This window comes from Salminus brasiliensis, chromosome 4 (assembly GCF_030463535.1).
Source record: "Salminus brasiliensis chromosome 4, fSalBra1.hap2, whole genome shotgun sequence".
Lineage (NCBI taxonomy): Eukaryota > Metazoa > Chordata > Actinopteri > Characiformes > Bryconidae > Salminus > Salminus brasiliensis.
Window position 1 is genome coordinate 23,391,250 of NC_132881.1, and position 26,336 is coordinate 23,417,585.

The 26,336-nt window shown below is 40.9% G+C and overlaps 1 protein-coding gene across 3 annotated transcripts; it reads left to right on the forward strand.

Moving 5' to 3' along the window:
• Positions 1-304: 304 nt before the first annotated feature.
• LOC140554536 (uncharacterized) lies at positions 305-25,861 on the forward strand. Of its 3 annotated transcripts, none has more exons than XM_072677649.1 (19): positions 305-1,246; positions 7,190-7,285; positions 7,979-8,130; positions 8,622-8,664; positions 9,360-9,485; positions 9,587-9,685; positions 9,898-10,119; positions 10,270-10,407; positions 10,913-11,044; positions 14,122-14,232; positions 15,264-15,491; positions 16,008-16,145; positions 16,300-16,404; positions 16,495-16,589; positions 17,275-18,019; positions 18,131-18,520; positions 19,290-21,443; positions 21,685-21,775; positions 25,207-25,861. In XM_072677649.1, the coding sequence occupies exons 1-19, from the start codon at positions 641-643 to the stop codon at positions 25,215-25,217; spliced, it is 5,682 nt and encodes a 1,893-aa protein (XP_072533750.1). In that variant the 5' UTR covers positions 305-640; the 3' UTR covers positions 25,218-25,861. The 3 variants fall into 3 exon arrangements, with proteins under 3 accessions (XP_072533750.1, XP_072533748.1, XP_072533749.1); XM_072677647.1 differs by having other exon boundaries at positions 308-1,246; positions 23,979-25,861; XM_072677648.1 differs by lacking the exon at positions 15,264-15,491 and having other exon boundaries at positions 308-1,246; positions 23,979-25,861.
• The last annotated feature ends 475 nt before the right edge of the window (positions 25,862-26,336 follow it).

A 26,336-nucleotide genomic window follows, 5' to 3' on the forward strand; every position in this document is an offset into this window, starting at 1 on the left:
TAACTTTTATTAGTGAATTGTGAATATCGTCAGTGCTTAAAGAGCCCTGATTTACTGCATGTTTCTTTATAAAGAGTGTAATCAGTCTTATTTAATTTAATTTAGCTAATTCAGTGTGTGAAGTATATTTTAAGTAAATAGTTCTCAGTATGGGAGTGTGTTCGTGTATTTATTAAATGAATGTAACATTTAAGGCTCTTAATGGTTTTATTTAGGGGTTTTTTCAGGGGCTCTGTACTTTTTTTATTAGAGGTTTAGTTTCGTGCTCTTATTTTGTCAAGCTGGTCGCTATGACGTCGTCTGTACCTGTTCCGTTCACGGCGCTGCAGTGAAGCTAGTGCTAGCTCATGTGAACTGTAGCTGGGGGCTGTTGTTGTTTATTTTCTAGCAAGTTATGAACGTTGCCCTCAACAAACCCCTTAACTGCAGCACACGGATGTGTTCCGCTAAGGCAGTAAGCGTTTCTGGTGTCTCAGGATGCCGTTTTGTTGTAGACAGAGAGGGGGAACTGCATTGTTCCAGCTAGCTCTCCACTGTTAGCGAGCTCGCCTGTTTACGTCTGCGCAGATAATCGTCTAGACGGGTCCGCCAGCTAACAGCTTCCCACCGGTGACCCAGAAAGAAGTTAGCTAGCTAGGGAATGGCTAAAGGTCGAAAAAAGCAGAATAAGAAAGCCCCGCCTCAGGGACATGGACCTAACTTTAAGATGCCTCCTCCTTCAGGTGGGCCCGCAGACCCCGGCGGGTTTAGGGGACGGCCATTACGTCCAGGTGAGTTTTATGGTCGCCCACCTCATCCAATGGGTCCTCCCGGACCGAGGATGCCAGGCGAACGGTTTCCTATGGGTCCACACGACTTTGGACCACCTCGGCACCCAATGATGGAGGGCGACCCTTTCATGGACGACCCCCGCGATTTCATGATGAGGGGCCAGTTCATGCGGGAAAATGACTTCCACCCCCGAGAGTTCGAAGGTGGTCCACGCTTCCACCAACCACATTTTGAGGGAAGGCCTGGAGGCTTTCATCCAGCCGACTTAGAAGGTGGTCCACCTTTCCCACATCCAGATTTTGAGGACAGGCTACCAGACCGCCCCCCACCAGAGTTTGGACGTAGACCTGGACCTGGACCTGGACCTGGACCTGGCTTCTACCCACCACCATGTGATGACATGCGAGGGCCTGGGTACCCAGTGATGGACCCTGGATGTGCCCCACTGGATGGTTACACAGCAGTGGGAGTCCATGTAAGTATCTGGTGGCTTCGCTGTACAGACTTCGCTGTAAATACATTTGCGAGAAAAAGTAAGTGAATCAATTGGAGTTACCTGGATTTCTGAATTTAGTGTTAGAAAACTGGGCTGAATATTATCCGCACCTCCACCAAACCTTTCCTGTATCTGCAAATATATGTAGCTGAGTAAACCAGTGGTCATCCTCTGAAAACAGCTGAACAGCCCAGTTAGCACATACTTATGATTGGCCGGCAGTGTCGTAGATCATTCACATTTTTATACAGAAATGGTTATGTAGTGGTTGGTGTGGTGCAACAGATAACACCACTACCTGCCACTGAGCTACCACACCATGTGGGAGACTGGGGTTCGATTCCCAGGCTGGGTGACTATGCTGCGCTACACCAATAAGAGTCCTTGGGCAAGACTCCTAATACTACACTGGCCCACCTCTGTAATACGAGTTACCTTGTAAGTCGCTCTGGATAAGAGCGTCTGCTAAATGCCATAAATGTAATGTAAATGTAAATGCATGCTATACCTCCTGTATAGGACGGTGGTGGCTCAGCGGTTAGACCACCATAGGCTATTCATGACAAGTTTGTGGGGGTCAAGTCACGTCAAGAGGCTTAATTGACAGTGTTTTATCGTATTGTGTTCAGTTCACTTTTATTAGTGAATTGTGAATATCGTCAGTGCTTAAAGAGCCCTGATTTACTGCATGTTTCTTTATAAAGAGTGTAATCAGTCTTATTTAATTCAGTAAAATGAAGTATATTTTAAGTAAATGGTACTCAGTATGGGAGTGTGTTTGAACAGCATTTTTTTTTTATTTTGGTGCTGTTCGTGCATTTTGTCTACATGACAAAATATTGCAATAAATATTGTATTTCATAAAAAATGTCTTTAAATATTGTGATATAAATGTTTTCCATATCACCCAGCTCAGTGTGTACAGCTCTAGTACACACTGAAACCAAACAATGTTCGTCCAGGACCATGGTGCAACACAACACAACACAGTGCAGACAGAAACACAAGTGCAACACAGAGCATGCATGCATGCATGCACCCAGAAAGTGTACAGGCAGGGTACAATACATAATCAGATAGACTGAGACAGTAGTGGTAAGGAGGGTAGTGCAAATAAAGTGTGCATACTTTGTTAAAAGCAGTAGAGTGTAGCGCAAGTTTGTGCGGTAATCTAGCAGCTATTTTAAAAATAAATGACAGCTATGTTCAAAACGCAATGTGCAATTTATGCATGATATATGTGCGAAGGTTCCAGTGACGTAGTGAGGTAGTACGTAGTGCAGTGCCTTCACATCGTCTGGGATTAACATCTTGGGTGAGTGTGTGTGTGTATGGAGGAGCCATCCATTCGGTCAGATTGCTTGTGGGAAATAGGGTGGGTGGGATCATCCACAATGCTGGTTGCTTTGCGGATGCTGCTAGTGGTGTAAATGTCCCTGATGGATGGGAGAGAGACTCTCATGGTCCTCTTAGCCATCCTCACTATTCACTGTTCAATACCCGGGTTCTGCAAGCTGCTACTGTTGGGCCCTTGAGCAAGGCCCTTCACCCTCCCTGCTCCCTCACTGTCCACTGTGTGTGTTTATTCACTGGTGTGTATAATGGTAAAGGTGCACGTATTTGTCACTGTGCAGTGTCCTCCGCATTTAACCCATCTGTGGTAGTGAACACACACACACACACACACACACACACACACACACATTAGTGAACTAGGAACAGTGAGTACACACACACCCAGAGCGGTGGGCAGCCAACTCCAGCACCCGGGGAGCAGAGAGGGTAAAGGGCCTTGCTCAAGTATGTGGGTGTGTTCAGTGTTCAGAGGCCAAATCCCATCTGTCTTATCGTAGTCTCCATACTGACTTTTGTGTTTAGTGGTATCTAAGCTTGGAGGTATCTTTTGGATCCTAGCCGACACAAACTACCCTGATTAATGCAGTACATTTGTCCAACACTAATGGTAAACACTAATGGTAAAAAATTGCACAGATACCGTATTGGTATCTGCACTGAAACTGGTACTTACACACAGATTATCGGCAATAGAGAGAACCGATGCTATGAAGCTTAATAATGCCCTATATATTTATATTTTTATCTTTTTGTTTACATACTTTGTTTAATGGTCATAACTAGTTATGACTGGTTTTTACTGGTTGTTTAAATGTTCAGTTTCATAACAGACATTTAATGGGACTCTAACATTACAGCTTTTTTTTCCCCTGTGGTGTGTTTTTTTTTTTTTTTTTTTTTTGGTTCTGAAACCAGAAGTTGATTTTTAGCAGCTTGTTTAAAGGCCACGCTGAAGTTTAGTACCTTTTTACATGAAGACATTTACCTAAATGTGAAATTGCTTCATAAGCAAAAAACTTTTGTTTCTAAACTACTATTTTTTCCCCACTGCTCTGAAATGAGAATTTTAAACACTGATTAAAAAGCTGTTTAGTCGAACTTGGCAAGATTATGCTTCTCTAGTTCCCAATTCAATTTTTTTCATGCCTCTAAAACTTACTCAACCAGTAAATGCTGTTCTTTCAAGCTTATTGTATGTTATTTGGGATAAGAAATAAAAAAGTACCTGTAAAAAGTGGAACACTTTAAATATCAGGATTTATACCATCCATCCAGTATTTAAGTCAGAGTTGGTATCGGTATCAGTACCGGCAGTATCCATACCGTATCAGCAGATCTGGTATCTGGTGCATCCCTTGCCTTGCCTTGCCTTGTACTAGTCAGTAGCTAAAGAAATTTGGCCAAAAATGCTAAAAAAAAAAAGAGAATTAGCTTGGCCTGCATGAGGTTTTCTTTTGTAGTGTAGTTCACCTAATCACCACAAGACCACTTTTAATAATTAATATTGTACTTGTTCTAATGCTCTAAGACACTGCAAATTTAAACATTTAAAGCAGCATTATGCAATAATTGGTATTTTATGTTCAATAGATTTTTTTTAATTGAATGTGACATGATTATAAAAAAGTATAGTTCTGACAATTGATAAGCTTTGAAATTAAATGGTACAGTTGTATTTGGAAGTAGAGCTGGGCAATATGGTGATATTTTATCATACAGTGATAGATTTTGTTATTGTGATTAGATTTTGTTGTTTGTCTTTTCTGAGCATTTTGAAGATACTGTTAGTGCTTAATAAACACTGATCGGCTGCAGGTTTCATTACTAACAGTGTAATAAGACTGGTTTAATTAGATGAAGAGCAGCAGATGTTGCATAAAAAAATGCTCTATTCAGTAGGAAGAGTATCTGAATAGTAGTTTATAAGAATCTGTCACTACTGATGATTTTAGTCTGTGATTACATGTATTGTGATAGATATTGTGCGAAAATGTTCTTTAAATATTGTGGCCAAATCACCCAGCCCTATTTGGAAGTGTACATAAACTCATCATGGACATGAGGATCATGCAATATTAATCTTATAGTGACTTTAATAAAATGTGATGCTTGTTTTGTTTTGGTCTACTGGAATCAATACGGGGTGAACATCTACTTACAACCACTTAAATGATGAATTACTATTGAATTATTACTGAAAGCTAAAAATAGAGTTTAAATTTCCAAGGCCTTGTAACTTCCTGTTTGTGATCATGATTGACTACTGTGGTGGAAAAGATACACGCAGTGAGTAGCAAGCTTAAGAGTAGACAAAAGGCATATTTATGCACATCGTCTGTGATCGAAACCAGTCGCAGCTCCTTTCATTTTCCTCCTTTTTAAGATTTATTCTACATATGGTTATAGAACTTGTGCAAGCATTGACGCACAGCCAGAACATTCTGTTCATACTAAAGAAGGGAAAAGAACATACAGTAACGATGCGCTATCATTCTTGCCTAGGCGTCTTCCTATCTCTTGTCCTGTCTTTTGCAGACTTACACATAGCTCATTCTAATGTACAGATATGGTTACATTTTGCCTCCTCATGGATTAAATATTGGAGGTGGTTATACTTTCTCACATATACCTTGATTAAGAATCACCAACTAATAATCAGACAAATAACACACACATATGAATCATTCCTGAAACAAATTGCGCAGATTAGAGAGTGTAGGCTCTGAGTTGAACATGCTCAGTTGAATCGTCTGATACTGAGTGAAAGATCGACTAAACATCCGTAACGCACAGTTGAGAAGACAAGAAATCAGGCAAAAAGCAAATAGGAGAAGACACAGCAAAGAAGCACATACAGTGAGAAGCCAACGACCCCAGGGTCCGAATATTGACCGCCATTCCCACCAGCCATTAGGGTTGGCGGGCGGAGGGGTGATGGCTTGTTTCATATGGTCCACATAGCTGGTGATGTTATCACTTAAATCTGGGATATAGAAACAACAGGAAGTATTGAGCATTCTACACACTCCTTCTTCCTTCATGGTATGGAGGATCCAGGACCATTCGGTGTTGGAGTACGGCTGCTCGGATAGCTCCTGTTGCTCATGACGTAGGGCATTTATTGCCCCCGTGGTATCATTAACAACAGTCAGAAGTTGGTAGGCTAGGCGATCAGCTGCTGAGGTATGCGCTGCAGCTTGTGCTGAGTATGAACTAGGGAGGCTGTGTGTGTGTAAAACCTCTATGGCAGGGACCACAGCACAGGCAAAAAATGTTAGTTCCTGTCTCGTCTCTGCTGGCTGAGCCATCTACAAAAAGCTCTAATTCTGCGCTTGGCAGCGGTTCCTCTTTGAGGTCTATTCTGGGTGTACATGTGTGTAGCAACAGCAGTTGACAGTTGTGTGGTTCCCCATCTTTTAGAGTGAGGCTGGGTTCAAGGTAGTGCAACGCTGCACCGTAACATTAGGCATATCTAGCAAAGCTGTATGATAATGCAGCCACCTCTGTGCTGAGAGGCGCACAACTTTCTGATCTTGCAGAATGTTATGTACTGAGTGTGGGACCTTGAGCGTAAGAGGAGCATATGCTACAATGTCCCTGGAAGCTATTAGAACTTTATCAGCTGCTGCCACTGCCCTAAGGCACACTGGTAGACCCTGAGCCACAGGGTCCAGTTTGCTGGAAAAGTACGCCACTGGGTTCCCCATGTTTTTGAGTAAGTACTGATGTCATGTACACGCCCTTAGCGTCCACCATCTGGACGAAGGGTTTTGTTGGGTCAGGTATGCCCAACGCTAGCATATTTTGTAATGCAACCTTAAGTTGTGTGAAAGCCTCCTCTGTCTGTTCAATCCACTGCTCCCTTATTTGGGATGATGTCCCTCAGGACATAAGAAGGAATAAATGTGCAACAGTAGGAGCACATTCCCAAAAAAGACAACAATTGTTTCTTTTTCATGGGTTTTGGCTAATATGTGAAGTGCAGTGTAAGTCACTCTTTTTCCACTGCAAAGGATTAAATACCACTCTTTCTGCTTCTGATAGGAAGTGTCTGACAATCTTCCCCTGCTCATCAATGCTGCGCCACATGTAAGCATACCCCGGGATCCCAGACGTGACCTGTACCATGCAGAAAGTATAATCACCTCCAATATTTAATCCATGAGGAGGCAAAATGTAACCATATCTGTACTTTAGAATGAGCTGTGTGTAAGTCTGCGAAGGACAGGACAAGAGATAGGAAGACGCCTAGGCAAGAATGATAGCGCATCGTTACTGTATGTTCTTTTCCCTTCTTTAGTATGAACAGAATGTTCTGGCTGTGCATCAATGCTTGCACAAGTTCTATAACCATCCTAAAAAGGAGGAAAACAAAAGGAGCTGCAACTGGTTGTGCATAAATATGCCTGTTGCCGAGTATAACGCAGACCTTTTGTCTCAATTAAGCTTGCTTCTCACTGCGATTACGACTCAGGCGTGTATCTTTTCCACCACACTGCCTTCTCCTGTAAATTTGATAGTTACGTTTTAAGCAAGAAATCATATGTTTCATCTGACTCAACTAAGGGCGGTCCTGGATTTGGAGGGAGAGGAAGGTTTTCCGGGCCCTCACCGCATTTCATGGGACCAGGACAAGGGCCTCTATTGAGCCAGGATATGCCTGTAAGTTTGTGTGTTCTAACTTTCCTAAAGCAGATCACTTTCTGAATGAAAATTGCTGCTGTTTTTGTCTACGTCACAAAAGATGAACTATATGAGAGATGTTTTATATTTATGTATTTTTTTATTTACTATGAATTTGCATAAGTCAGTAGGGATGGGGTGAGCCATTTAAAATCTGTACATCTGGACAAAATAATCAATGTTCTTATTTGTTTAGTGTGTCATTTTTAACAGAGACGGACTAAGCCTTGTCCTTTCTATGGCTGAATAGTTATTCAGCATGCTGTGCAGTCCAGGACTAGACTTGCTTCCTGTCTAGGAAACCAATCCAGTATGTCCAGGAAAGTTTTCATTTGTGCTGGGGGCTGAGGGGGAGGGGCTTAAAAGCTGTATTCATAAGCGTTCGTAAGCATTTAACCAAGGTTACCAAAGAGAAATACTACAGCACTTCAGATGACATTTTTAAAGCTTGTCAGCGTGACAAGGCTGTAATCTTTATATATACTTATCAGATTTACTTTCATTATTGATTACTATTTCATAGTGCTGTGGCTCACTCTGGTCTTTTTTTTTTTTTTTTACTCCATGTTAGATGTGACGTGTGTAAGTGAAAAAATATATACAGTTTGGGCAGTTAATGAAATGCTGTCATTAATCTTTTTTTATTATTATTTATTTTTCCCTTTTCTCAAGGGTCCACCTCCTTCCACAGCTCTCGGTCTACCTCCTGCCATTCTGAGTAAAACCAATCAGCAGGCATCTGACCAAAGCAAGAGTGAAAATACTAAGAGTACGGCCTTAAAAACTGCAGCATCCTCTGCTAAGAGTGCATCAACATTTGTCAAGTAATGCCATTTTCCAAATTCTTGGTTCATGACTGAGTTCTTATTCTGTGAATAAACTCTTAATTTTCTTCATCTTCCTTTGGCTAATACAGCTTTTCAGCTTTAGTATGTAGACTCCACATGTGTTCACGAGACAGTCAATCAAAAAAAAAGAAGGACTGCGAGGTGCTACAGTTGTATTGACGTTTATGATTCATAAAGAGTTCTGCTCAAAGAATTCTCTGCATTACCATCACTAAGGGATGTCCCTCCCCAGACAAGGAAATATATGCTTGTTTCTTTTGACTGTTGTTTTTATTATTGTTGTTGTTATTGTTTTTATTATTATTATTATTATCCTGTTAGCTGGCTAACTCAAAGTTAAGTGTTTTATTGAAAAAGTACATTTTATTTTATGTTCTATTTTTTCATCCATAAGTTGATTTATCTCCTCCATTAATTTGCATTTTTATTATTGATGTAATTAGCATTAATTTAACACTGTTTTTCAGACCTCCTCCCGGACGATCAATGGGAGTCATTTCATTTATTGGTGTAAGTAGCATAGCACACACATTATAACTAGTAATTTTACAAGTTGAACCCAAGGCTCCAAGTCCAATTATCAACCGAAATCGATCCAATCTTTGTGTCTGCATAAATAATACAGCCACACAGTTTAGATAAGATGTGCTGGTGATTAATACTGCAGTAAAATGTCTCTATTTGATTAGTAAGAGTTTCTATAATTAGACATTCTGGACTGATTTTGTAGAGACTTTTCTTAAAATGACTTTTATACTGTGTGTGATATTAATATCTTCTAATCCAGTCTGACTCCTGACCTCCCTGGCCAATCAGCTCCTAGCTCCTTTAAAACACTGCGGTCAGTTCACTTTGTGTGTTTGTGTAGTGGTACACACTGTGGACTAATATCCGTTGTTGCTTGTTGACTACTGATGAATGTATGGATTGAGCAATCATTCTGTGTTTCAGGGATGATGATCTGTTCACTGTAAAATCACTGTAAAGTATTTCCACCCTGCAGAGTCTAAACTATCTCAGCTAATTATTTACTTTCTGGGAACGTCCTTACTGCTGCTTTAAAAATGACATGATCGACTCCCAAGCCACTGGATCAGATCAGGACAACCCTAATTTTATTTTTTTCATTTAAAAAAACAGAGACTTAAATCTTTGTGTTTTATGTTTTGTACTTATTTGCTTCTTATCTTTCTTTTTTATTTTAGAACAATTATGGGTTCATTGAACGTGAGGATCTGAAGAAATTCTCTTTTCCTTTCGATGCCTATTTTGGAAACCGAGACCATTTGGTCCCTGGGGTTAAAGTGCATTTCACAGCAGTCAGAGAATTGGTGAGTGATTCATATTCTTTGGGACGTCTCAGTAAAGCATTTATTAAGATTACGCTTTTTTTAAAGCATGTTCTAAGCTGCTTTTAATGTGGGGGCTGTAGGGAAAGGAATGTGCTACTGATGTAAAAGTGGCTCCTGGAGGAACAGAGGAGATTGACGGGACATTCTATGAAGGTGTGGTCACCACGGTTCTTCCAGATGTGAGTTAAAGGATTACAGTGTCATTTTGTAAATGTAGGGGTGTAGGAACTGGTGCATAATTTAATAGCAATGTGAAAAGCAGTATATTTCTCCAAAAAACTATAGATTTTTTTTTTGGCTACACTGACTTTAGGACAATTGTTTTTTGCTTTTTAAATAAATAAATAAATAATTATTTATTTGTTTGTAAATCCCCCCCTCCCTTCCTCAGACTTATGTAACGGAACCTCATCCTGGTCGTATCAGAACCATTCTCTCTACTGACCCTATTAAGTTGCCTTTTGGAAAGGTGGACACAAAAGCCACCCTTCTGCTGTTTGACCGAGTGAAGTTTCAGCTGCTCACAGATATTATTACGAAAATTACCAGAGCCACAAACATCATGCCACAGATACCAGAAACATTTCAGCTCACCAAGGAAACCAGGGAAACGGTAAGGAAAGCCGTGACTGTGACCCTAAGATTTCTCCATCCCGTGTCTAAAAGAATTGCCTCTTGGTATAATCTTTGGCTGTATGTTGAAATCTTCTTCCCTTGACGCAGATCATTTGATTGTATATTTTAATTATCCTTCAATCAACAGGGAGTGATAATGACCATAAAGAAAGATGTCTATACCATTATGTCAAAGAAACATGAGAACATCACAGCTTCTGTCAATGAAAATGTCTGTGAAGATGAACTGAGTGTTACAGACGAAGTGGAGTTCACTGCTATGACTGTGAGTCAAGTGAGCTCTGTTCTTCTACAGATACATGGCTTTACTTTTTATTTAGGATCGTTTGTAGCCTGGATTCAGACAGGCTTATTTTCACACAGGAAGGTGGGCTAATGTAATTTTACCACTGAACGTTTATAATGTTGACTAATGTTGACACTACAGCGGCCTGCAGCTCCTCTGAGAAGACCTTTGGAATTTCAGGATTTAAATTTTGCATCACACAAAATCCACAGACTTGGACCTGATTGCTTTGTCCTGAATTTAGAAGATTTCAGTTACTTTCTCCACACGTACATGACAGGCCGCATAGGAAAAACACCCATCAGAAACACATTAGAAGAGTGTTTAAATAATTATGCCAGTTTGCACAGACTTACTTTATAGAAGGTAAAAGGTGAGGAAATCTTTTTACATTACATTACCCACTTCTCCATGTAAAAAAAATAATGCCATCCAAAAAAGGTTAATCACTATTGGAAAATGCTGAAAATTGTTTCTTATTTAGACGAGAGACATGGTAAAGGCCATCAGACTGAAGAAACTTCCAGAGGGCTCAGTGGTTTTAAATTCACAAGCAAAAAATAAAATTGCAGAGGCAAAGGAAAAAATCTCTGTCCCATCTACATCTAAGGACAAGGTATATTTCATACTATTTTCATGCTTTTCAAGATGATGTGTTATATATACATATATACATGCAGGTGCTGTTCATAAAATTAGAATATCATGAAAAAGTTGATTTATTTCAGTAATTACATTCAAAAAGTGAAACTTGTATACTATATTCATTCATTACATACAGACTAATATATTTCAAGTGTTTATTTATTTTATTATTTATTTTCATGGTTATAACTGACAACTAATGAAAACCCATGAAAAGTCAGTATCTCAGAAAATGTGAATATTACTTAAGACCAATATGAAAAAAGGATTTTTAGAAATGTTGAACATGAAAAATATGAGCATGTACAGCACTCAATACTTAGTTGGGGCTCCTTTAGCCTGGATTACTGCAGCAATGCGGCGTGGCATGGAGTCGATCAGTCTGTGGCACTGCTCAGGTATTATGAGAGCCCAGGTTGCTCTGATAGTGGCCCTCAGCTCTTATGCATTGTTGGGTCTGGCGTATCGCTTCTTCCTCTTCACAGTACAAGAAAATCAATGGGGTTAAGGTCAGGTGAGTTTGCTGGCCAATTAAGAACAGGGATAGCATGGTCCTTAAACCAGGTACTGGTAGCTTTGGCACTGTGTGCAGGTGCCAAGTCCTGTTGGAAAATGAAATCTGCATCTCCATAAAGCTGGTCAGCAGCAGGAAGCATGAAGTGCTCTAAAATGTCCTGGTAGACGGCTGCGTTGACCTTGGACCTCAGAAAACACAGTGGACCAACACAAGCAGATGACATGGCACCCCAAACCATCACTGACTGTGGAAACTTTACACTGGACCTCAAGCAACGTGGATTCTGTGCATCTCCTCTCTCCCTGGGACATTGATTTCCAAAGGAAATGCAAAATTTACTTTCATCAGAGAACATGACTTTGGACCACTCAGCAGCAGTCTAGTCCTTTTTGTCTTTTTGTGTGCTTGGACACAGAGCTCTGTGAACAGCCAGCCTCTTTAACAGTGACGTTTTGTGTCTTGCCCTCTTGTGCAAGGTGTCACTGGTTATCTTTTGGACAACTGTCAAGTCAGCAGTCTTCCCCATGATTGTGTAGCCAACAGAATTGGACTGGGAGACCATTTAAATGCCTTTGCAGGTGTTTTGAGTTAATTAGCTGATTAGAGTGTGGCACCAGGTGTCTTCAATATTGAACCTTTTGGTGTGGCACAACAGATAGCACCACTACCTGTCACTGTGTTACAACACCATGTGGGAGACCAGGGTTCGATTCCCGGTCTGGGTGACTATGCTGCGCTACACCAATAAAAGTCCTTGGGCAAGACTCCTAACACTACATTGGCCCACCTCTGTAATACGACTAACCTTGTAAGTCGCTCTGGATAAGAGCGTCAGCTAAATGCCATAAAATGTAAATATTCGAATTTTCTGAGATACAGAATTTGAGGTTTTCTTTAGTTGTTAGTTATAACCATCAAAATTAAAATAAATAAACACTTGAAATATATCAGTCTGTGTGTAATGAATGAATATAATATACAACTTTCACTTTTTGAATGAAATTACTGTGTGTGTGTGTGTGATATATAAAATATATATATACACACACACAGTGGGGAAAAAAAGTATTTAGTCACCAATTGTTAAGTTCTTCCACTTAAAAAGAGGAGAGAGGCCTGTAATTGACATCATAGGTAGACCTCAACTATGGAAGACAAAATGAGAAGAATTTTTTTCAGAAAATCACATTGTCTGATTTGTAAAGAATTTATTTGCAAATAATGGTGGAAAATACGTTTTTTTTTTCAATAACAAACGTATACTTTGTTGGCAATGACGGAGGTCAAACGTTTCCTGTAAGTCTTCACAAGGTTGGCACACACCGTTGCTGGTATGTTGGCCCATTCCTCCATGCAGATCTCCTCTAGTGCAGTGATGTTTTGGGGCTGTCGGCGGGCAACACAGACTTTCAACTCCCTCCAAAGGTTTTCTATGGTTATCTGGAGACTGGCTAGGCCACTCCAGGACCTTGAAATGCTTCTTACGAAGCCACTCCTTTGTTGCCCTGGCAGTGTGCTTGGGATCATTGTCATGCTGAAAGACCCAGCCACGTTTCATCTTCAATGCCCTTGCTGATGGAAGGAGGTTTGCACTCAAAATCTCACAATACATGGCCCCATTCATTCTTTCATGTACACAGACCAGTCGTCCTAGTCCCTTTACAGAGAAACAGCCCCAAAGCATGATGTTGCCACCCCCATGCTTCACAGTTGGTATGGTGTTCTTTGGATGCAACTCAGCATTCACTCTCCTCCAAACACAACGAGTTGTGTTTGTACCAAACAGTTCTACTTTGGTTTCATCTGACCATAAGACATTCTCCCAATACTCTTCCAGAACATTCAAACGCTCTCTAGCAAACTTCAGACGCGCCCGGATATGTACTGGCTTAAGCAGGGGAACACGTCTGACACTGCAAGATCTGAGTCCCTGGCGGCGTAGTGTGTTACTGATGGTAGCCTTTGTAACGTTGGTCCCAGCTTTCTGCAGGTCATTCACTAGGTCCCCCCGTGTGGTTCTGGGATTTTTGCTCACCGTTCTTGTGATCATTTTGACGGCACGGGCTGAGATCTTGCGTGGAGCCCCTGATCGAGGGAGATTAGCAGTGGTCTTGTAGGTCTTCCATTTTCTGATTATTGCTCCCACAGTACATTTCTTCACACCAAGCTGCTGCCTATTGCAGATTCAGTCTTCCCAGTCTGGTGCAGCTCTACAATTTTGTTTCTGGTGTCCTTCGACAGCTCTTTGGTCTTCACCATAGTGGAGTTTGGAGTGTGACTGTTACTGTGTGAACATTAATACGGGTATTGAGTGGAGGACAGAGAAGCCTCTTAAAGAAGTTGTTTCAGGTCTGTGACAGCCAGAAATCTTGCTTGTTTGTAGGTGACCAAATACTTTCTTTCCACCATTATTTGCAAAAAATTCTTTATCATTTATAAAATGTCAGCTGACCCTATGTTTGTGAATCAATGATTATTACCATAACCTAAATGTGTCTAGTGAAGATGTCTACATTTGTCTTTCTTCGTAGTGGAAGCCAGTGACCTCAGAGGCTATGAATGAAGAAGCAGGAGTTAATGAAGACTTAAGTGAGAAGCATGAGGGAACCATCATCCAGGTCATCCCAAAAAATCCTAACAAGGTGGTGTATTTTGAAGAAACAGACTTGCACAAATACTGCTCTTTCACTTATACCTTACATGACCAGAAGTATGTGGACAAGAAACTGATATTTCTCCTTCACCAAGCCTTGTGGTTGGCACTATGATTTTAGGCATTTGCCAAATCCTAGATTTTTAGAGTGCATGATGGTACAGCATGATTAATCACCCCAGAATCCAGTGTTTTAAACAGTTTTGTACATATGTAGAGGATCAAAGGCAGTTCATTACTGAGTGTTTAACTCTCTGCTGTCCTGTCCTATGAGCATGTGTGTCTGATCGCTTTACAGCTAAGCTGTTCTTGCTCCAGATGTTTTAGCTGCACATAAACTTGCACATGGCTGGGGAAGTTCTAGCTGGACAGAAATTATGCACATTATTTGGAATGTGCATCACTTTAACTCTTCAGTGTGATATTTTATGCTGAAATAGCCTATTAATTAGAACAGGTGTCCACATACTTTTGGACATGCTGTGTGTGTGCATTAAATATATTGCCATTATTCTATTTTTATTTGTATTTTTTTAATTCTTATTGGTGCTGTTTTGCGATAAATAGGGGTTCATTCTGAATTAGGAGAAATGTGTGGTATTATTTATTTATTTATTTATTTCCTTTACAGTTTCTACCTAATGTTTAATGTACTCATTTCTACACAGCTGCGGTCATAATGTCTCATGCCTGTTGTGTGTGACTAATATAGGTTTAATAGGTTTCAGATAAAGGAAATGACACTGGTCTAAGCTTAGTCTTTAATTAATGAAGCATCCTTTAATAATGGATTATATTTTATAAGACTATATAGGGCTCTTGCTCATAGTGTAATTTCTGTTTGTAAGCTCAAGGTAAGTGAAGTAGCACAGACAATCTCCTGTTCCTGCTATGATTTGCATATATAACATATATTTAATGGTATGTCCGATAACATGATTGGACTCAACATGATTAGCACTAGCTTCCTTATGGCCTTTTCATAGCAGTTCTGCACTGATGATTTCTTGTATTGAGCAGACTGAGGAACATGAGCCTGCTCAGGGTCTACTGGACTCCACAATGGCGGGGACCCAGAAACGCTTACCCTTTAGGTCAGGTGACGTGATCACGCAAGCCACCATGTTGGTGGGTGACCAGGTCCATTTTAACATCTCTATCAACAAAGAAACCAAGGAGGAGTGTGCAGTCAACATTGAGATCCAGCCAGACTCCCTTCACACTGATTCTGCAGAGCCACGCAAGACAGTGAGTCTCGAATGAAGCATTGGTGCTCTGAAAAGAAAAGGACAGACTGATATAAGTAGAGAGAGAGGTTTTGTAGATTTAAGTAGAGAATGAGGCTGAGGCTTTCGAGCTGCAGTCTTCATGCAGTGACCGCACAGGTTTAAATCTCCAGCTGAACCTGGTAATTAACTGTGAATGGGTATTCTTGATTTACAATAACAGGATATAAATGACGCAGCAAAAAGAGCACCCTCTTTTATAATAAATAAATAAATACATCTTACCTAGTTTACACGTTCAGTTTTAAACATGGGTGTAGTCTATTAGGTCTAGTTAGCAAGTGTTTCAATAGGAAGCTTGTTAGAACTAGTCACCCCATGCAGTGACTCTAATTAATTAATTAATTAATTAATTAATTAAGTGCAAACTAAAGGCTTGTTACATGTTACAGATGCAAAATGTCAACATAAAGCCAGCCTATTATGCCTTTTTGGGCTTTGTGTGCATTTAATGGCCTGACATATCTTCCTCTACTAGGGTGTTGTTGCAAAATTGTATGAAAATTCTGGCCTCATCAAGACTCCGCAGGACCCACTATTGTTTTTTGACCTGAGTGAGGTCATGGAAGCTACCAAGCTCACTTTGTTAGAAAAGGTTGAGTTTACGTTAATGGAGGTAAGTGTCCTAATATGGAAACCAGGTCTTTTGTCTGAAAATCCTTGTATTTCTTTCTTCAGATTATTTCCAACTCTTAATCAAAATGAAAAGTGCAGTTTTCAGTACTGTTGGAGTATGATATGTTTCATATCATTTCTGTTTTACTTCCAAGAATAAAGGCACTAAAGAGGGTAAACGAGCTATTAGAATCAGGAGGTTGACTGGGAATGTTTTTACGCCTGTGCCGAAGTTAGAAGGCCTTGGAGAAAAGGAGAAGGTGGCGTTTACTTCTTTTTAAGTGATGACTAGAACATTAATTGACTGTTTATTAGAGAGGATTTAATGTATTCTGTTTGGGTATTCGCAGAAGAAAATGACCATCAAATTGCTGACGGATCCGAAAGATCTAATCAAGAATGAGGTTAAAACGGATGTCAAAACTGGGGATTCAGTGATTGCTAAGTGAGTAAATGATAAATACAGCACAGTTTGGGTATTGTTTTTGTATAAGTCACATTGACATAAGACAATTGTTAAATGACAGTTTGTAGTAGGCAGCACTGCCAACATTTTATTCTTTCAGACCATACAGTGTAATCAGTTTCTTCTACTAGCCCCTGTGTCAACAAGCTTAAGCCTATTCAGTTCTACTCAGTGTAGCTGGGCTTGAATTAGCACAAAGATGATGCTTAAATAGTAAAGTGAGCATGGTACTGAACATTTTTTACCTGTTAAGATCTTTACACATGCTTTTGGTTAACTGGGCCCAGCAAATAATAAGCCCTTCTTGAATGATGTGTCAGAGTAAGCGAACGTTGGAAGTGCTAGGTAGCAGACCTCCAGAACCTGTGTATGCACTGTTCTGGACTAATTATCTGTTTAAATTATACTTTTTTTTAATGCACATTCAGTAACAGTTTCAAAGGACTGCATCAGCTTTAAATGTAACTGTTGCTAGTAATTAATAAAGCATAACAGTATGGGAAGAGAATTATGCTAATTAAGGTCTTGAGCCCATGCCTTTTCTTATTAGGACCAATTGTTATGTATTGCTTATGTACTTGGAATTTGTCCATATTGCTAATCTGTAAGCGACAATCTTGAGTTACCATCATTAGTAAACCCTCATTTGTTTTTTCCACTTCAGGAAACCAGAGAAGGGAAAACTAGAAGCCTCGAAAGCTGTTAAACCAACGAAAGAACAAAAGCAGGACACAAAAGGTAAACCAGAAAAGGATAAACTAGCTAATGAGCGTAGCAGAAGCCGAGAAAGCAGCAACCGCCGCAGGTCCAGTCGAAGCAGGAGCCGCAGCCGCGACAGGAGTGGTAGCTACTACAGGAGACACAGGAGCTCCAGCCATGAGAAAGGTCACAGCAGGTACAGACGGAGCCGGAGTCACAGCAGAGATCGAACTCACAGATACAGGCGTAGTCACAGCCGTAGCAGAAGCAGAGAAAGAAACAGTCGAAGTGGTAAGAAGAGAAGCCACAGCCCAGAACACCGGGATGGCCGTCACAGTGGACGAAGCAATAGTAAGGAGCGAAGCAGCAGGAGACGAAGCAGAAGCCCTGATAAGAAAACTGAGGGCCTGAGGTCTTCATCAAAATCTGCAGGCAGCTCATCGTTTGCTGGAGTTGTAGAGGATGAATTAGTTAAGAAAAAGAAAGAGCTGTTGGAGCTTAATGAGTTGATAGCACGTAAAAGGGCAATCATTGCTATGGAACAAAACACCAAATCATTTAAAGATGTACTTGAAATGGACAGACAGCACGGTTTTGCCACATTCGATTATCAGCACAAAACATGTGTAGAGAACACATGGGTGCCTGACCTGAAACCAGCAAAATCCATTCTGAAGAAACACTCTGATCCTCTTGCTGATCAGCATCAGGTTTGTTTTTTCTTCTACAGTTATTTCAGTAATTTACAGTTCATCTTGAATATGATCGGCACGGTTTGCTTCAGCCCTTTTACTCTTCGTTTCCCTTTGATTTTTGCACAGGCAAGTAAAAGAAGCATGAGTCCAGGAGAGCCAGTGGGATTCCCGAAGAGCAGTACCACCAGCCTGTATGCTTGTCCAGTCCCTTCATGGATCAAGGAGGGTTCATTGTCTGAGGATGAAGATCAGGATCTGGAAAGGAAAAAGAGGCAGTTAGAGGAGCTAAGTGAATCTATAGCACGTAAAAGAGCAATTGTGGCCATGGAACAAAAAGCCAAGGCCATTTCTGATGGGCCCGAAATGAAAAAGGAACACAGTTTGGTTTCTTGCTCTGATGACTTCGACCTTGCAGCTCCAGTTAAGAACACCTGGCAACTTGACATAAAACCTGATCTTCAGCCGAAGAAGTCCATTTTGAAGAAGCGGTCAGAACCTCCCGCAGACCAGCAACAGGTCTGTCTTGCTTAACTGATTATCTATAGAGATTTTATTAGGTAACCCTCACAAACTAGTGGCATGTCTTAGGGATTTCCTGATGAAGCGTAGGTAAGATGTGCTTAAACATAATAACAAACACCAGAAAATCACAATTTTAAATGATTGTTTTTAAACTCTTTAGCTCTTGTTGTGGCTGCTAGCTGGTAAAGTCACTGCATATATCGGTTTAAATGAAGATAGACTAGGGTACGTAAATGGCAGGGTAGTTTTCCAAAAAAAAAAAAAGAAAAAAAAAAGAGAAGTTTGTCCACTGCAGTTTGTCCACTGCAGCTGAGGATCGGGTCTATTAATGGCGCCTACAAGACACCAGATGGCACACTAAGAGTGGATTGGAAACTTAAACCTAAAATACCCAATCTACTAAAAGTGCTTGGATTGGCCCCCCGGCCCTAATTCACTGGATTGGATCAGAACATCCTTAGTACTTATTTTAGCAATGTTATATAGGAACAGTAAATATTATAGAGGGGAAAACAGAGGTGGAATGTACAGTGCCCACCTTTCACTGCTTTCACAATGCCTCTTTGTCATAATTAAATCCCCTGCATACTAACTGTTGTACTTCACGAGTATTGTTATTCTTGTGTTTTACAGAGTTAAGTAAATATTAAGGTTGACTTATGAAAATGGTCTCTTTTAAATGTGCATTTTCACAGAGGACAGGAATATGTTCCACAGATAGAAATGGCTTTGCTAATTTGCTAATTTCCTTTTTGTTTTGCAGAGTGCTACAAGCTCAACTGACCCACAATGTTACAGTCATTCCCTTTTTCCCATTTGTAATCCCCCTCAAGATGATTACTCCGCTTTCTCCAAAACCCCTGGTTCCTCTCATACAGAGGTCGAAAAATCAACTAACCTACCAAATACTTTTGGTGTTTTCGAGAGGTTGATTAATAAGGTTTCTACTACTTCGCGTCCAAGTGAGACCTCTCATTTTAACAATCCACCTGGCCAACGGTCGTTTTCCCCAGTGTCAGATTTTGGACCATTTTATAGCCAAAAGAGTACAGGAGAGGCCAAAGCCAGCTCCTATGAGAATGTAGGCTCTACTTCACATTCTCAGAACCACCAGTCCTCCTTTGAGGCTCCTGATCAGCCCTCCTCCGGAGACCTTCCGCCAGCTCAGCCTTCAACTTCAGATCAGAAGCGGAATCTTGCAACACAAATGCAGCGGTTCCTGAGTGCTCTCAATAAGGCTGATTCAAATTTGTTGTCTTCACTGATGAGAGAAGCCAAAAAAGACTCCATGGGTAATCCAAAAGCTCCACAACTACAGTCAGATAAGAAGGTGGCCCTCAAGGACGAATTGTATGACCCTTTTAGAGAAACAGAAGACCGTGAAGATAACCCTTCATTGATTGAAGCTGAGAACTATTTGGAAGACCATGGGGATGATGATCTCCTGCCGCATGAAAGGGCTGTACAGGATGGCAGTGGGTTTTCTAGAATTGTTGGAATGAAATATGGGTCTGAAGCTAAGGCTGAGAATCGGTTCTTCTATGAAGAGAAAAAGGCTTTGAATAGTTTAAGTAGATTTTCAGAAGAGCATAAACCTTTTCTTGAGCGTGATCAATACGAGCTGCACAGGGATCCCTACAGTCGTTCTGCGGAGGGCTATCAAAATCTGTATTCACAAGTTAAGGACTCCGGTACACACAACAGGGAAAGATACGAAGGACCGAGGCCATCTAAAAGGTTCACGGCAGAAAGCAACATTAGCCCAGTGCAGCAGACATCCGGGAATACCAGTGAAGATGTGGCCAAAAAGACAGAGCACTTTGAAAAAATTCAGAATTTGCTACAAACAATTGGTCTTAAACTGGACACAAGCGAGGTTAGTAAGTTAGCAGACAGAACAAGGGAACGGTTATATGGCAAGGTCAAACCTCAGAGTGCATCCTCTCAGTCATCTGACCAGAAAGATAAGCAATCGGTTGGTAGAAATGATCGCGGAGGTAGCAGGGCCGATTCCTCGGATTCTGAGGGTGTCCGATCTGTGTCCCCTACCAGATCCTCAAACCGTGAGGTTTACATGAGCTACTGGGACTCTGTAAAGTGCAGGGACCAACAGGAGGATGAAGTAGCTGGTGTGAAGGAGAGGAACCTACTAAACCTTAAGATGACTATTAAGAACAGTTCGGGAGCAAGACAAGTGACACCAGACCCGTACAAACATTCATCATCATCATATTCCTCAACAACAGAAGTCACCTGTGATTCCTATAAACACACACCCTCAGCTCAGCCTGTTACTTCCTTTTATGCTCAGCCAGCCACTGAATCCTCATCTGCTACACCCTATCTCGAAGGTGGACAGAGTTCCTGGGAGTCTAGCTATCACTTGGATGAAAACCAGAGAAGGAATTCTCAGGATCCAGTGTCACCCTATGGCTGTGTTCCTCCAAGTCCATTGCCTTACACTTCTGGAATTCATATACCACTCCCTCCTGTGCAATCTAGCTATGGTACTTATACAACACCACTGTTCCCAGTCCCCCCTCCTATCCCCCCTCCTGTCCACATTCCGATCCCGCCTCTCTTTTCCACACCAATTCCTTTTGGCCCCCCTCCCACCCCTCCGTATCCACCCCCTGCCAGTCAATTTGCCATCTCTATGCAGCCAGGAGGGTCTGGCTACACCACCATGCAGGCTAAGATCAAACCCACAGGCCAAACCAGATGCCTGAAAACAATAGAAACGGTAAAAACCAATAAACTTGTCAGTGCAACACCTGCACTGTCTAATATGCAGCCTGCCCTTATTAGCATACAGACAGTAGAGAAAACGCAGCCTACAGACACTCAAAGGGAAGATGAATCAAAACAAGCTGCATCCATATCCGAAGATGACATCAAAGCTAAACAAAAAAAGAGGGTATGTCTTATTTCTTCCTGAACATGTTTATATATTTATGTATGAGGGGGGAAATGTAGTGATTTACCTGACTACACGTTTCAGTCTCATCAGCTGCTGGAGGATCTCAGTCAGAGCTGCCCCATGTGTTATTTACATATGGCCAGAAGAGCACTTTCCTCGTACTGTATTCCGCGCGACTGCTTCAGTATTGTTATGTCCTTGAGATCCTTTGTTTTTTCTGAAATTTTGTTCTGAGCAGCTGGAGCAGTTTAACCAGAGGATGAGATTGAAGAAAGAACAGCAAATGGAAGCACAGCGAGTACGTGGACAAAGCCAGAAATCTGTACCAGGTACCACCCTAGCATTTCTGACCTTTATTGGGACCTTAGTAAGATGCATGTTCAACATATGGCTGTTTTAATCTAGCCATAACTCATGAACCTCACCCAAGCCAGTCATGAAGTTAGGAGTACTTATTTCAGGAAACAGATCAGAAAGGGGTAGATGTCGATGCTTTTGCTTGTGTCATTTCATGCATGTTGAAACTGAGACACTTGGTGAGTGGCAGGCTGTTAAATTAAAGCAACGCGATGTAGTATTTAACCTAAGCAATAAATAGCTTCAAAATCATTACAATGCTCCACTGTCTTGTAATAGGGAGCCCGTTCCGGGCTCAGCACGCTCCTAAGTGCAGTATGTAACATTGGAAGAACAAGTGGGAGGAGCACTCGCAAAAACTTCGCAATGCTGAGTAACCAGCGTCCTGTAAAATCCAGTAATCTTAATGTACTAAGTTCGTCCACATGCTTCTTTTCAGTGACTGTTCGGTATCTCTCAGTTCGTTCAGAAAATGTCTTTTAGTGGTGGCTTAAAAGTAAATTGCACTTCCAGGCTGTAGGGTGTAGCCAAGAAGCAGTAAAAGCCTATTTTCCGTAGTGTTGCTTTAAAAGAATGTACAGTTTAAAGCCCTGTAGAATGCATTAATGATAATATGGGCTGATTTCCCTTTTATGGTGAGCGCCTAAAAAAAAAAAAGGGGTAGTTTACGTCACCGTAGAGACACGTAGCGTAGCATAGCATAGCTTTGATTTTAGTACTGTTTTAAGCAACGAACATTGGACTTTTTTGAACTTGTGTCTCGTGGTGATGTGCTGCTTGTCTTAGGGAACTGACAAAGTATCAGCACCATGTTCTCCTGACTGTGAAGTGATTGTCGCACTTGACCGCGTCAGAGCTTAAGGGTTGGAAGGGCTTATGCTAGTGGGCTGGGTGTTTAAGGTTCATGGTATGTCACTTTCACTTACCAGACTCCCTAGTTCTATTGTGCTGGGGTAAATGCAGTTTGAGGGCACATTTTTAAGGATTTCTGGAGCTAGCTTTTATTCTTATGTGTCCCCTATATAGCATCAGAATCCTCAGCATTTGTCTGCTGATCTTATGCCAATGATGGAGGCTAACTTAGATGTAATTAGTAATTAGTTATCTTAGTTGTAATTTATGTAGTCTGTAAGACAAGGGGAGGCAAAATTGCTTTACAGTACAAAGGATTCACCAGTAGGTGAATAAGGCCGTTATGTAGGATTCCCTTAATTGTCTTTGGTATGTCAGAGTTATCTTTCAGACTTAAGGTTGAGATGGTAGGGCATTCACAGGGACACTAAGAGTATTCCAGGTTGGCGATGACAGGCAGTGGCAAGGGAAGTACGGTCTTAAAGACCACCAACAGGTCCGGTGCCAGCTAGACGAGAAGAGGATACGAAAATGTCAAGCATAGATGCAGTAAGTAAGCAAGTGAGGAGCAAGTTCATCTCGCACCTGATCCACTTTTTGAAAGGTTTGAAATGAACTGGTAAGTTGTACCACGTTTATGTTGGTTTAGGGAATATTTGAGGTTGTGCAAGGACCGTAATTTATGATTAATGTTTAAAGATCTTGAGATGTGTATATTATGCAAGCACAAATGCCTTTGTGTAATATAGCTGGAAGGGAATATAGATGCAAACAAGTCTTAGTAAAACAACTGACATCTTATGGATAAGTGTCTCGTAAATGCAGTTCTTTGTTGGAAGAATTTGTAGACACTGTCAGTAGTTTCACATTTTTATAAATTCATAGATTTTTTTTAAATATATATTTTTTAGATATTTATACAAATATTTAGATATTGATACTATGTGGGGAAACAAAGTCAGAAGACTTAATGCTAGAGGCCATAGTCAATTAAAACTATGCTTTTGCTACTTGTGACGATGCATTAAGATGCATGACAAATCGGCTCCTGGCAATCTTGGCACCCTGAATCAAATCACAGTGGTGATTCTAAATCCAGTTGTTGGGGGACACCCAGATTTTTGCTCCTACCTCAGAACCCAAGGGTTGATGTTGACCATCTCAGGGGATCCTGAGGGTTGGCTTCAGAACCTCAGGCCTGATAGTTTCCCCACCCCTATTATTGTCCAATTGTAGGTTCCAAGATTGTAATTGCAGGAAATTCGATTCCCTGTACCTCGCTTAGCCAGGCCTACCGAGGTTAATGCTGTCACATCTTTACAGGAAAACTTACCCGAAAAGAGGTAAAGAACGTGTGGATATGTGGCCACTCCCTGGTGTTCTGGGCTGAGAAGAGGGCCACATCTCCTGAATTCGGTATGCAGCTTGGTATGGACCACAACACTGTGCGAATATGGTGGAAGGGTGTGCAGGGCATGACTTGGCAACAACTTTTGCCCCAGCTGCTCCAGCTCAAGGACAACTGGCCCAGGCCTGATGTGATCCTCATACACCTGGGAGGAAATGACCTTGGCAAGACCCCCCCGGAGGCCTTCCTGGCAGCAGTGAAGAAAGACCTGATTTCGATGAAGAGCATATTTCCTGAGTGCCTCCTGGTGTGGTCCAACATCCTTCCGCGTAGGACCTGGAGGCACTCGGATGACCGTGTGGGGGTGGACAACACGCGCAAGGCCATCAACATAAGCGTATGCAGTATTATTGCAGAGCTTGGTGGTTCCTCGCTTGCTCATGAGAACATAAAGCCTGGTTTGGACTTGGGCCTTTACAGACCAGATGGGGTTCACCTCTCTGGCAAGGGAATTGACACTTTCAATTTGAACATGCAGGACTTCCTTGAGAAGTGGGAAAGTGAGATAAATGAGGGAGAGCCGTCAGAAGACTGAATGCCTTTCGGATTCCCTCGTTTCCTAGTGCAACTTTGCTTCTGTACCTTGTTCTTGTGAAAATGACTCGGCAGTTCATTGTTGTAACTCTTTTTTACATTGTCAGGGTTGGACTCCAGCCTGAGGTTATGCTCTAAATGTTACTGCATGTTTTAAATGATGCATTAAAACATTTTTAGTAAAACAAAATCTGTATTCTTTATTCTAAAAAACGTGTAATCAATTTATCCTTGTTCAGCAGATTATATTGATTTTTTTATTGGTTATGCTTTGTGCCAACTACCAGGATAATAAATAAATCAATAATACAGGACTTATCGTGTCTGTTCATTGATCATGATCATGATCCCCCTCCCCTTCCATAAATTACTAATGTAACTATCACATTATTAAAGTATGTATATGTAACATACTTTAATCATTTTTATTTTGATACTTCTTGTACTCCTTGAGCACTGTGTATCAATGTCTGATTGAGAGATTTACTCTGTACTACTGCTGAAATGCCATTGGATGTCCATGGCTTCCATGTATTTCCCCTATGTCCCTGTTCTTCCCTCTGTAAGCCAGTTGTCTGTCTATACAGTGGTTGCCTTTCTGCTCTGCAGGTGCTAAATGAAGACCTTAGCTTACCCTTTCTTCTGGATAGATGTTTATATAGGTTTGGAGCGTCTGGTGGACTGCAGTTGTACATCACCTAAAACAGAACAAAGACGAGGACATTCTGAACACGAAGATCCAAGCAATTCCCAAGGAGCAACTGTATTTGTGTTTAATAAAGCTGATTTTGTATGTGAATAAGATTGCACCTGTGGAGGTTTACAGTCATTCACATCAGTTTCTGTCATGAGCTTACATTGTGTAAGTACATGTTTCTGTAGGATATTATACTGCCAGAATAACAGTGATGTGTCTGATCAATTATTGGACTGTATATGAAAAAAAGTATTCTTTTTGAAACAGTGGTTCAGACTGGAGTATGTTCCACACCTGCTGAGGAACTGATGTCAGGAACAGAAGCCAGATTATAACTGCTGAACTCCTTCCTGTTCCTACTCCTTCAAGCTGAGCACAGCATTTCACAAATAAAAGATGGTTCAGAACCGATGAGTGCTCTTGATTGTTTTGTATATGGTAACTAAAGTGAAATATTAAACTAGTTCAAATGAATAAAATTGCAGTTTCATGAATTGCTTGGTACAGGTCCTACACAGTTACATCTGTTGCATTGCTGGTAAAGTTAATAAAATACATTTACATTGACTTCTATTGGGTTTTTTCTTCTGAATGTTTTTTTTTTATATTTATTTTTATATTTTTTTCTGATTGAGTGTGTGTGTGTAAAAAATATAAATATATATATTTTTTTATATTATATAAAAAAATCACTTACACCTGTTCTTTCAAGTCAAGCCGTTATGAGATTAATGACACACAAACAAGAGACTGCAGGATTGGAGAGTAACAGGTCAGGACCATAGACTTTCAGGCCGGTCTGCACCACTAGGAGGGACTTTTATTTTGCCTGTAATACAACGTAGCTAACGTTAACTGCTGTAGAGCCTGCTGGGAGTGTAATCTTTACATATATCTTTGGGCAACGCCCACAAAGACCATGTAGGTTATACGTTCGCTATTTGGCAGTCTAATGAATTAACGAACTTAATAATAATAATAATAATAATAATAATAAAATCTGTTCAGCATCCCTTGTTTCTGATTGGTTCAGGCAGAGAAA